The sequence below is a fragment of the Lynx rufus genome, unplaced genomic scaffold, assembly GCF_022079265.1.
Source record: "Lynx rufus isolate CCGP_SWC_20201006 ecotype Redwood Valley unplaced genomic scaffold, mLynRuf1.p SCAF_9, whole genome shotgun sequence".
Classification (NCBI taxonomy): domain Eukaryota; kingdom Metazoa; phylum Chordata; class Mammalia; order Carnivora; family Felidae; genus Lynx; species Lynx rufus.
In genome coordinates this window covers 43413863-43427350 of record NW_025814897.1, presented here as the reverse complement: position 1 = coordinate 43427350, position 13488 = coordinate 43413863, and the positions used below count along the sequence as shown (strand labels likewise).

At 38.9% G+C, this 13488-nt stretch overlaps 1 protein-coding gene across 1 annotated transcript; it reads right to left on the bottom strand.

The window, feature by feature from the left end:
* Positions 1 to 251: 251 nt before the first annotated feature.
* Positions 252 to 12390, bottom strand: LOC124505908 (tripartite motif-containing protein 43-like). Its single transcript, XM_047071969.1, is given in 7 exon segments — positions 252 to 745; positions 1758 to 1855; positions 2733 to 2755; positions 3218 to 3448; positions 6481 to 6597; positions 7138 to 7312; positions 12266 to 12390. Coding segments are annotated over 7 exon segments (1263 nt in total).
* Positions 12391 to 13488: the final 1098 nt, after the last annotated feature.

Genomic DNA, 13488 nt, shown 5'->3' with positions numbered 1-13488 from the left:
GTAAACCCACTCAGGTATTCTTCACCTACAGCTACCTTAGAATCAAGTGAAAGGACACGATGTAGAATAAAGATAGCATCAACCTCTAAGAGAGATTGTTTTTATTTAAATACAATGGAAACAAATGTATACGCTTGTAATTATCAACCTTTAAAAATAGTCAACGGGTTGGATAAAGGAAGACGTTGAAGACCCTCAAGCAGGCACTTCGCTGAGCTGACGCTTGTGGTCACTTTCTGACATGTCCCTCCTCACGAGGGTGCAGAGCATAGAAAGGGTCGGAGAGGAAGACAGAAGGAACGTGAGAGGAAACTGCAAATGAGGGAGCAATTGGCCACGTTCACAAAGCTCACCACACCACACTCATAATCCAGGAACACCCCCACGTGGCCCAGAGGCCTTTCTACATATTGAGGCGACAGTGGGGAAGAGCTAAAGAGACGACACTGGTTGTCCTCTTTGATACAAAAGAGTAGAAAAATCCCCTCTGAGTCAAGCGCCATGTCATTCCTCAGTGTCCAAGAATCATCGCAAAATCCAAGGGCCCAGTTCCGACAGTTCCCCACATCCACCTCCCAGTAATGCTGACCACAGGTAAATGTCTGGGCTCCCCATGCCAGAAAGTATTTTGATCTTGTTGCATTAGTGACAACGTCAGGATGATCGCGACTGAAGAGCCAACGTCTCAGATCTTCAAACAGCGGCATGTGACAGGTCGTTGTTTCATTCTCAAAAAAAATGGGCACTGCAGGAGGAAGGAAACAGTCCCATTAACATGGAGTGTTACCAATTCCTGATGGACGTGGGCTTTATAGCCTGTCTGGGTTTCTAGCTTTCCCTGGAAACAAGGGCCAGGGCAGTGAGGAAGCTCTAGAAATCTACTGTCTGCCAGGGCCTGTCTTCATAATGAGCAAATCATTAATGAGACAAAATAGAAGACATTTATGAATTTTCTTAAAATGTATAAAGAAGAGGGATATTGCTAAGCTCTGTTTTTTTTCCTCTGAAACTTTTAAAATTGGGACATCATTAGTAATTCACAGTAACAGAAAGGAGTCGCCAACTTCTCTTCTCAGAAAATAAGAATAACTCTCAATAATAATAATTCCTAAAGAGTGGTCACTTTGCCTCGTATTTAAGTATTTTTTACCAATATATATCAAGATAAAGTAACCGGAAAGAAAAATTCATGTCTTTTACAAGTAGAATGTTTGTGAGAATTTTCAGCAAATGTAATTTTTGAGAAGAAAATTAGGCAATAAGTGGTTAGCTTACTTTGTGGGGTTGTGTAGAAGTATTCATTTTCTGGTCTCAACACTATTGATTTATACAAAGTATTTTTGTATTATGTGAATAAAGGATGTACTGTGTAAAGTGCGTTTATTGTGAAACATTCTAGAAAACAAAGCTCTCTACTCATCTCACAGCCAGTAATCACCACATAACCCGAAACCTGGAATATACTGAATGTTCATGCAGATTTACGTGTTTCATACAGTTAACACCAAATCTCAGCATGATGCACACATCAACTATCTTTTCCTATTGCTTACTTCCGGGTAGCTTATCATAAACTATTGTACTGGGTTTTTCTCCAGATATTATTTGTTGGTCCACATATATTATTTTTCCACAAAGGCAAACTGGGTTACAAAATGCCCAGATATGAAATCATCAATCGTACAATGGAGCAACATAACCCATAGGCACTAGCTGAGGAGAACGTACGGCTATCCCACCAAAGGGCGGTCTATTACCAAGAAAATGGTTGAGTCTCTCTATCAGCCCCGTGATGGGCCATGAACTGAGCCGCGGATCCACAGGTTGGGGCATGTGCAGCTGCACTGACTCACTCCTGCAAAAAAGAACAGTCAGTTACTCTTTCTGAGTTCATTTTCATTACAATGGTTATATTTAATCTACGTCCCGGTGAAGATGCTTCATTAAAATCCTCATAGTTAGCATGGTAAATAGTTATGAATGTAACTCCACAAACGAGGAAACTTAACAAATATCCATTTATTTTATGAAGAGCAAACTAAACCCAATTCTACCTCCTAACACTTTGATCCTGGCATAATATTTCAGGATCTGGTTCTTCACAGCCAAGCAGGGGTTCTGCAAAATGGCTCGAAACTGAGGACATTACAGAAGGGCACTTTGATTTTTAATCCACACTGGTCACCACCGAGATGCTGTGCCCATATAAGCACAGCAAGGGGGTGAGGAGCTTAGCCCGGGCAGAGATTCTGCTCCCAGGTCCCAGCTTCCGTAAGTGCCACAGACAGCCTTTCCACGTGAAGCTGGAGGCAGCCACGTGCTACGTGGGAGCCCAAACCCGACATGGTCCTCCCCCCGCCCGCCCCGTGGCTTTCTCTCCCTTCTCCCACTCTATGCTTCTCGGAAACACCTATTTCTCCCACATAAGCCTGTCCCAGCTTTGGGCCACATCCTCAATGTGTTCTTACGTTTCTAAGCACTAAAACCGCAAATGGCGCTTTGTCTACGCGCAGCTTGTGCCCAGAACTGCCAACCGCACGCGCTGCCACAGAGCCCTGTCCAGCTCCACCTTACACAAAATGACAAACGCGTCTCTACCTTATGAGACGTGGAAGAATAAATGTATTATAAAGTGGGTTCTATTAGCATAATAAATTACGCTCCTATTTCAGCACCAATAGCCTGATTACTCTTAAACAATTCTCAAACTTTTAATATAGGCGTAAACTTACCTTTTTAAAGTGTTTTCAAAATGCTGCAAAGAGAAACAGAAAAAAAAAATCTCAGTCTATGCCGCAAGATTCGCAGTAGAGACCTCATTACTTATTCCCAAGAGTGGGTAAGCCCCAATTCCAGCAAATTGTATCATGTACACGGAAACAGAGAGAGAAAATGAATTGTACAGATTCTGAAATTTCTCATTTTTGCCAGGTCCACATACAAATCCATAGTCTTCAAACAAGCTTCTCGGGGCTGTCCATCAGTAAGTGAATGTATATTACAGCTTGAGAAGGAGGTATTCTCTAGGATTGTGTTTAACCTGCTTTTTCAGACTTGGGTTGTTATGTATGGCAAGAATACCCTTTGGACTTCTGCACCACCGAGACAGGTAAAACCCCTCCCACAGCATCACAAAGCATCACTGCCAACGCGTGACGGTAGACCAAGAGATTGTGGACGTTCTCCAGGCAGCCCCGTGACTCTCCTCAGCCCTTACCTGGAGCAGCTCCACGTCTGGTTTATGGCACGTTTTCTTGAGGTCCTCATACATTCCTCTTAGGAGTTTTCCCTTTTGGTCCATGCTGTCCTCACTTGCTCTGAGTTGTTGTAAAATCTCGTTGCTTTCTTTTTCCATTCTCTCTAAATAACGTCTCTCTTCCTCGAAAAGCAAGTGGTACACCTTCCGATATTCAGCACGGATCATCTCCCTCCGCAGAGACACATAACCCTGCGGTGAGTGGAGTGTTTAGATCACAGAGCAGGCTCTCCCTGTCTTATCATCTGCTATTTCTCCTCTGACATTTAGCAATTGGGTACATTCTTGAAAACAGAAATTTAGGGACATCTTTCTGCCCCCGGATCCCCTTCTCTGCTCATTTGGTTATTTTTTGGCACTAGAAGTGAAAACTCGACTCTAACTCCCTCCCCCAAATATCTACGTTTTCTTAATAATAGGTACTTGTGATTTAATAATTGTCCTGCCTAATATGCTAAGAATCCTCATTACTAAATGCATTTCATCTCTTGTATGCCCAGATACTTTAGCTACAGACTAACTCGCTTTCTGAAAATAATAGCAAACATTACTTCCTAGAATAAGATAAGACCTTTCTAAAATGTTTGCTTCCACGTCCACAAACTGCAAGCAGACCAGAACCTTGTGTGTATGAGTGCAGCTTAAGTCATCCTGCCCAAGGCTCTACACCCCCTTTCTTAACTGACTTCCACATGTCCTTAGAGACATTGGTCAACAGACCACCTTCCAGTATTAATTCCTCTCTTCTCACTTTTTTTCACTTTATCTTTCCCTATTTTCCTCCCAACATTTAAACGTGGTTTGTTCATGCACATAGTTTTGAAATTAAAACAAACGTACTCGGTTGACCCGATGTCTTGGCTTTTGTGGTGTCATTTTTACTCCAAAAAAGCCTATTTCTTGTTCACAGGTATACATTCACTGGACTTGTTTATGGAACTCTCAATCATTCTTCCAATCAGTGAAATCTCTCTTTTATTCCTGTTTTAATGAGATTGCTCTTTATCTCCCCAGAACCTTCTTTGCTGAATCCACATGAGTTGTTACATGCATGTTACAAAGTTCTTTATATTTCATCAGTCCTTCTTGCTATAAACCCTGCATACCCTGGGCTTCAAGGAAATCCCTGTCTCCTGGTTTCTTTCTAACAATTTGCCTTCTCCAGCTACTCTTTCCCAGCTGGAGCTACTAATACAGGGATTTCCCAAGTTATCTTTCCATGTGAAAACTTTTTAATTTTCCTTCCAAAAGTTCCCATGTGAAAACCCTCTGCTCCAATGCCTAAAATTTTCCAACAATTGTGAAATGCCCCTGTCCCATCCCAATCTTTCACATAGGTTCCAACCTTACACATCCAACTGCCTACTGCACATTTCTTCTAGGATATCTCACAGGAACTTACAGTGGCACATTTCTCAAACTAACATTATCTTAACCCAGACCAGCCATACCTCCTCCATTTCTAACCTTGGTGATGTTCCCATTTCAAATCAAAACCTGTCTCATTTTTAAATTTTACCCATTTAACATTCCACACTCACATCACATTTTCTGGCATTTCTCTACCATAAAGGCTGTCCCTTGAATCCTTCTACTTCCTGTTATCTGTGGTCAACTCATTCCCAATCTTTCTTTTCAGGATTCCTGAACAGTCTCATATTTGCTTTCTTGATGTTCATTTTGAGGTCTTCCAGTCAGTATTGTCTTCACCTTGCAATCTAAATGAGCTTTCTAGAAAAGAATTGTGATAATACCTCTTCTTTGCCTCAACCCCTTCAGAAGCTTTTAAATGTATTCAGTATGCTTCAACTTCTAAACATGTATTAGATGAACCTTCAACAAAATGGTACCTAATTATCTGTGCCTTTTTCTGTGTTTCACTTGGATCCTTCTCATTACACCAATCGTATTGACCTTCTGTATTTTAAATGAGTTTTTTATTCATTTTACATGCAGTCCATCCACTTAACATGCTTACTTCAACTATGCTTCTCATAAATAGGTCACACTTGATTTTTAGATCTGACTTCAAATATCTCTACTATCACTCACTTTCCTTGATTGCACAGTGGAGAAGTACAAGCAGGTGTGGCGAAAACCTAAGTTTAGTTTGAGATGTGTATAATTACCTCTTCCTAACAGCTATTTCCCTGAATAATCATATACCTTGATTTCTGACCTCATGCAGGTGTCTGCCCAAAGTGACCTTCCACATTGTCTTTTCTGATCGTCATATTGAAAATTCAATTTTGTCAAAGCTACTTTCCTTATTTATTTTACTACTGTATTTTTCTTAAAAACACTTATCATGATGATTCATACTCTAAGTTTTCTATTTTGACTTGTTGAATACCTTTCCCGACTACCTCATGAGCTCCTTGAGTGCAAAGAAATCTGTTGCTTTTGTCTATTTCTATATTGGCCTGGAACAGTTACTGAGATACAGTAGGCACTGAATATTTCAAAGAAAAAATATCCTTAAGGATACCTTTAAGTAATGAAGATAATTGTGTTATCACCTTGTCATTCATACAGCTCCATTTTGATTCCTTCAAGGTTCTTTAATAGTGTTTGTTTATATTTCCATTAGGAAATCTTTACTTCCTCAGAAATATGGATAAACTTTGTTTCACGTCTCCTATTAGTAGGATTTGATCCTATTTTTGAATCCACAAATGATAAATCTACCTTCCTCTCTCATTCATTAGGTCACATTTTGAAGTAACCAATGTTACATTTCCAGCCATCTCTCAACACTGCATCTCTTATTTGTTAACCAATATGAACTTTATAGGATCTCAACATCTTCAGGATTCTTCTAGTTCTAGGCTTCAACCTTCACATATTTACCTTCTTGATATCCTCATGAATTTACAATTTCAAATTGTCCAATCATTAGAATAATCAGATAATATCTTCTAGACAAAGATTTTTTTTTTTTACTTTTAAGAAACGCTGTATTTATCTCATGTACCAATTACTGTCTCTCATGATGATAGTGATTTTCCTATACCTGTTGATGTGTTATGGTGTTATCCAGGAAATAAAATCTTTTGGCTGGATGTTTTGATTTTTGGAAGATAGCCTAACAAAATGACATACTTCCCTGTACGTGGTTAGGTGGAACTGGTTTGCTATTGATTACCCACTCATGGAAGACTATTAACATTGTGATTTTAGCTCAAATTTTTATTGTATAATCACTGTGCGTTAAAAGCAGGTACTAAAGGGAATCCCTTACTTATGTCCCCTGTTCTGAACTTCCTGTTCTCTCTTTTTTGGTTTCTCCAATTTTCTTGTGTCTTTTCCCACACGGACCTCATTTCTTACAGGAGCTTTTGCTACAAAAGGACCATGAATGTGAGCATAAGAAAAGCTGTTATTGAAATTTTCATCTCCTAACAGATGGAGAGGGGCAGGGAATGCAAGATACATGATTACTGAGAGGGTAAAGTGCCAGTACCTTTCATTGCTAAGCCCAATGTCAAATATGGAGGACTTTTATAACCACAGAATAAAGCTACATTTGGAAAGGGTGTCTCACCATGGAGGAAACTGGCCCTCAAACTTTATGTCATCCATACAATTTTAATTAATTGAAAACTGTCTCAGATTTTAACTATCCTGTTCCTAGTTATTATCTCCTAATATCCTATTATTTTAACAAAGAGACAGTGTTTCTAAGTCGACTCCATTAGTTGAGGCTTTGTACAATCATGGTTATCATGGACAGTAATCATTCCTGAAACTAACATATTTGTCCACCTTGGTCTTACATTGAATTGTCACAGTTTCTGTTCAGTATGATGCACAAATAAAAATTATCTTTATTTCCTGGCCTCTCAAATATCAGATCTCCCAGACTCTTAGCCATTACTTACCCGGTATTCCTCAGCAGTCCAGTCAGTGGAACAATGTCTGTGGGCCTCACGTTCCTTCAACTTACAGCACAGCAAACAGAGCAAGTCCTTCATAACCTCACAGAAGTTCTTTGTTTTCATGTGTATCTCACACATCTGTTTTGCAGAGCTCGGTAAGTGGTAAGGTCTTGCCCATCTGACAAGGAATACATGAGTATTCAAAACAATGTTGGTTTTAGAGTTCAATAGATGGGATGTTTCCCTGAACACAGGGTAGTAAGGAGGATAGGCTTCCTCCTGGAAGATAGAAAGATAAGGCATACAAAAGCTGTGCCCACAGCCTATAGTGACTGGGTCTATGAAGTACTTCCCACATATGGAGCAAAGTGAATTAATTCTGGAAAATGTTGGAATCCGTATTTATTAAGAGAGAAAAGAAAGAGAAAATTAGTTTGTTATGGGCTTTGAAAGAAGTGCATATTCAAAACTTTTAAAAATCCCAAGAGGCATAAGAATTATTTTCTTTGTGTATGTATGAATATCCTAGTATATACAGCAGGACATGCTATGTATTACATATACCAGATGATGAGGAACAGAGTCCTCATGATGTAACTTATTGATTTGTCAAACACGGCCTTCCTACCAGAGTTTCAACTCCCTTGTACAATTTCAGTTTTGTTTATTCATGTCCTGTCTTCTAAATGGACCTGAGAATGTAGTACAGATCCAATCACCAGCCACAGAGAATGGGTCAGATTTCACCTAATGCAATCATCCTTATCCCTTTGCCAGGGATTCATTATAGGCCACTTGACTCTGTTTAGCTGATGAGATTTGAAGGAAATGCTATTAGGAGGATTTTGTAAAATGTTTATTGGCTCCTGAGAAGAAACATTAGGAGAGTCAACTGTTTCATGTTCCTCTGGATGGTGTTTGAATGTGATGCATGAGACTGCCATTTTGTGACCACAATGTGCACGTGCCTAGAGACCAAAGCATACATCCTGAGGATGACAGAGAAATGGAAGACCTGGGTGTGTGACAGTGTCATCAGGGCATGAACGTAAGTAACTCTAGGATCGACCATCAATGCATGTAAGAAAAATTAAGGAAATAGAAAAATAATTTTACACTCATCATAATTAATCACCTCTTCTGGAAAGAATCATAAATGGATATGAAAACCATTGGCTAAAGCAGTACTCATCCAAAGATTGTTTGTTAATAAGTTCCTCACTTTATTACCAACTAATATATTAAATCATTTATTGAAATTTTTAAAAGTATGTAATTTTAGTTACCATAAATTGTGACTAAATATTCAATTATATGGTTGCTGTTATCTTTCCCATCTGGAAGAATTTGAATGAGAGGGGCTGTATATACGGAAGGTTGAAAGCTTATTGTGGGTCCAAAATAGACATGAAGGGAGTTATTACTTTACTGAACAGTTATAAAACAAGCTTTACAATACCTCTTTGAAAAATAGGTAGCAATGAGACAGTGATGCCTACAGATATATTTATGAATAACAGTTTGTAGGAGGGGATTTATGGCTTTCTGCTTGATGAACACACAATTTTCAGTGACATGGAACATAAAGCCTTCCCTCAAACCCACCCATCTTGAGGAGATAGTTTGAGGGACAGGAATAAAGTTGAAAGTTTAAATTTGCCCTGTGTAGAATGGCCTAGAAACTGGCCAAGAATTCATTCTAATATAATCATTTCTAGATGGATAACATTAATGATAATATTAAAGTGAATATTAAATGATAACATTAATGATAATATTAAAGTGAAATATTAAAATAGAAGGTAATACTGTTTTCTAATTCTGGACATGACTCCTCTTACCTGGATTGCCTGTTTTAGTCTTCTTAACAATAGTAGTAACTTACTTTCTATTTTTACCAACACTTTATGAGGAAGTTGGACATAGCATGAGTAAAATAAGTTACTTGTCTAAAAGTCACACATTGAATAAATGATTGATCCCATACTCAAATATAGATCTTACTGACAGAAAATGAAAGAAAAAAAAACCCTACATTTTGGTGTCCAAGATGAACACTAAATCAAGAAACATTTACTCATCTCTGAACTGTACTGACAGTAATCTATTATAAGATATCATGATAGTGGAATTTAGGAAACAAAACAGATGAACCTATGGAAAGGGAAAACAAGAGAGAGAGTGAAACAAACCATAAGAGACAATAGAGAACAAACTGAGGGTTGATGGAGAAAGGTGGTGGGGGATGGGCTAGATGGGTGATGGGCATTAAGGAGGGGACTTGTCGTGATGAGCACTGGCTGTCGTGTATAAGTGATGAATCACTGAAACCAATACTGCACTGTATGTTATCTAAATATAATTTAAATAAAATTTTAAAAAGAAAAGAAGATATCATAATAAAATACACAATATTCTGGTATTCAGTGGATCAGAGTTTAAAGGATGATATAAAACAAGTTTTTTTAAAACAGTAAATTCTTTTAATGAGAAATGTGTAATGTGCCTTGGAAACAGAGAAAAGAGAACCATCTGATAGTTCACCTTTGGTGACACAACCATGCTGCATGCCTTGATACTCAGTGCGCACAAAGAAATTTACTTGTCTTAATGTCTAGCATATTTAAGAACATCCTCTCCTCACAGCCTACATCATTTTTATTTTCATTTATTTTTATTTTTATTATCATTTTTTAATGCTTAGCTATTTTTGAGAGAGACAGACAGACAGGATGAACAAGGAAAGGGCAGAGAGAGTAAGACACAGAATCTGAAGCAGGTTCCAGGCTCCAAGCTGACAGCCCATAGCCCAACATGGGGCTCAAACTCATAAACTGCAAGATCACGACCTGAGCTGAAGTCAGACACTTAACAGACTGAGCCACCCAAGTGCCCCAACAGTCTACATTATTTTTAATAAAAAAAACTTGACCTACTTTATTATTTTTTAATTTATTTATTTTGGGAGAGAGAGAGAGACAGTTGGGGGGGGGGGTGCAGAAAGAGAGGGAGAGAGAATCCCAAGCAGGCTCTGTGCTATCAGTGCAGAGCCTGACATGGGGCTCCATCTCACAGACTGTGAGATCATGACCTAAGCCAAAATCAAGAGCCAGACGCTTAACCAACTGAGCCACCCAAGTGCCCCAAAGTTGACCTATTTTAAACTAAATGTTGTATAGTTTGTTTGGATCTTATCTACTACCTTCATTTTGAAAATTTCAAAGCAAGTCAATTTATCTCCTCCATCAACCCTAAAACATTCAAGACATTAATGATTTTATAAAGAGACTAATATTGTACTCATAATTCAATTGGACTTATTATCTAGAACTCCAGTTCTCTATGAAATGATATATACCTCAAGTCAACATGACTGTCAGCAGCAAATGATGACTGTGTTTTAAGATACAGATTTTTCTTGACTTACCATGGGGTTATATCTGAATAACGCCACTGTAAATTGAAAATATCATAAGTTGAAAACACATTTAATACCCCTAACCAGCTGAACATCATAGCTTAGCCTCACGTACCTATAAGTGCTCAGAGCACTTACATTTACAATTGGGCCAAATCAGCTAATACAAAAGTCCATTTTAGAATAACGTGTTGGGGCATCTTGGTGGCTCAGTTGGTTAAGCCTCCGACTTAGGCTCAGGTCATGATCTCACAGCTCGTGTGTTGGAGCCCCGCGTCAGGATCTGTGCCGACAGCTCAGAGCCTGGAGCCTGCTTCAGATTCTGTGTCTCCCTCTTTCTCTCTCCCCCTCCCCCACTCACACTCTGTCTCTCTCTGTTTCTCAAAAATAAATAAACATTAAAAAAAAATTAGAATAGGGGCGCCTGGGTGGCTCAGTCGGTTAAGCGTCCGACTTCAACTCAGGTCACGACCTCGTGGTCCGTGAGTTTGAGCCCTGCGTCGGGCTCGGGGCTGATGGCTCAGAGCTGATTGCTCAGAGTCTGGAGCCTGCTTTGGATTCTGTGTCTTCCTCTCTCTCTGCCCCTCCCCCATTCATGCTCTGTCTCTCTCTGTCTCAAAAATAAATAAACGTTAAAAAAAAATTTTTTTTAATTAGAATAAAGTGTCAAAAATCTGCTGTAATGTATTGAATACTGTACTGAAAGTGAGAAGCAGACAAATGGTTTAAGTGCATCAGAGGTCAATCGTCATGGTCGCTGGCTGACTGGGAACTGCGGCTGCCTCTGCTGCTGCTCAACGTCACCAGAGAACCAATGTTAGGGCACATTGCTGGCCCGTGAAAAGACCAAAACACAAAACTTCAAGTTCAGTTTCTACTGGATGTGCAGCACTTTCTCATCACTGTGAAGTCAAAAAATCATTTGGTCCCACCATCTTAAGTCGGGGACTGTCCGTAAATTGATTTGGCTGCACTCAAGAGTCCTTATTTTCATGTTCAGTGGATGCAGAGAACCTTCCCGTATCTAAACTTCCTCATAGGGAAAAGTAACAGTCTTCTCTAGGTCACTCCAATTCCTAAACACTTGACAATCTCCCTCTGAAAACTGAAATCCAAGTCTGAAGCTGAGAACATTAAGAGACATTTTAAACACTCAACCTAACAATGAGTGTTTGTGGGATAATTCAGCACATTGAATCGACCGGCATTTTAAATAGACCTGAGATACAAACATGTACTTAAATATGCACATACACAGAGCATAACATGAACAGCTTGGTAGGCATGGATAGATGACTTAGAATCTACAGAAAAATAATACAATTAGCATATATGTATTGCTTTACCTACCAAACTGCAAGCTATCTGGTGCCAAATTATTTTCTGTACTTCACAATTATATATGAATAATCAACGCACACAAAAATAACAGAGGAAAAATAATCATACTAACTCAAAAAATAAATACAAGGGGAAGAGGTTGCATCCTCATAATGGACTAAATTTAAAGTAATGAAACAATTTCTACTATTAAATTCTTTGGAAACAACCTAAACAAACAGACATGTGGATTATCGTTCCTAATTTTAAGAGAAAATAACAGAAGTTGCTTTCATGAATTTGAGTACTCACCCGTGGTTACTGGTAATGGAGATTTCCATTCTTGTTCAGTAAGTGATTCTGTTAAAGTCGGTTCAAGGATTAGGCGCTCACCTTTCAGTAGCAGTAAATTTCTGAAGCCAACTCCAACTCCAGCCAACTCCAAACACAAAGATTCTACGAAATAATGAACTCGGCCCTTTGCCTGATGTTTTATAGTCTTTGAAGACCACGCCCATTAACCCAAAGTGCTTCAGTTATTGAATCTTGGGAAAGGTGTTGGGTTACATGATTCGATTTTTGCAGCCTGGTAAACACACCCTGAAGATTATGGCTGATTGGAAACCTTCTTAAACCAACTTATTCAAACTTCCACATTCGATCTCCAGTAAGAAGCCACACCTTGAGTTAACCTATGTGATCCATATGGGTCTGTTGTTTTTAAAATAAATGGATCCCCAAAATATATTCTTCCTATCTGCTTTTTTTTTTTTCAACGTTTATTTATTTTTGGGACAGAGAGAGACAGAGCATGAACGGGGGAGGGGCAGAGAGAGAGGGAGACACAGAATCGGAAACAGGCTCCAGGCTCCAAGCCATCAGCCCAGAGCCGGACGCGGGGCTCGAACTCACGGACCGCGAGATCGTGACCTGGCTGAAGTCGGACGCTTAACCGACTGCGCCACCCAGGCGCCCTTCTTCCTATCTGCTTTTAAGAAACTATATTACAATCCTAACTGCACCAACCCATTACTACACACTGTATTTGGTTATCTGTGTGAATCTGTATGCATTCCTTTTTTTTTATGTCAACAAGTAGTAGTTTTTTTTTTTTTTTCACTACTTTCCTGATATTTTTTCAGAAAGAAACTTATCCACATTTGGTTTATCAGTACAGTGTGATCAAGCCCCTGGCCAATAATACCACTTGCTGGTCTGGCAGAACTATCCTACTGTTTTATGGATCGTGCCAACCTCCACTGAACTAAAATTCTCTGAAATTTTATATTTTTCAGTGAGTCCTCCACAAAATTCTTCCCTTTTAAAGGTTGTTTTCTTTTTGGAAACACAGTACTGTTTTTTTTTTTTTGTTTTGGTCTAAAACTGCGCACACAATAGCTTTTGCTGGTTTTTCTTTAAGACTCTGCTTTTTTTCTTATTACCTCACATATTTTCTCATATACTCCTTTTAATATTCAATACATATGCATAATTGAAAGATTTATGATCTTTTGTGGATTTAATGATCACACAGTTGGTGTGTACTACATGATTGACTCCTAGAAGGCATCATACACATTTTTTTAAATGTTTATTTATTTATTTTGGGGAGAGAA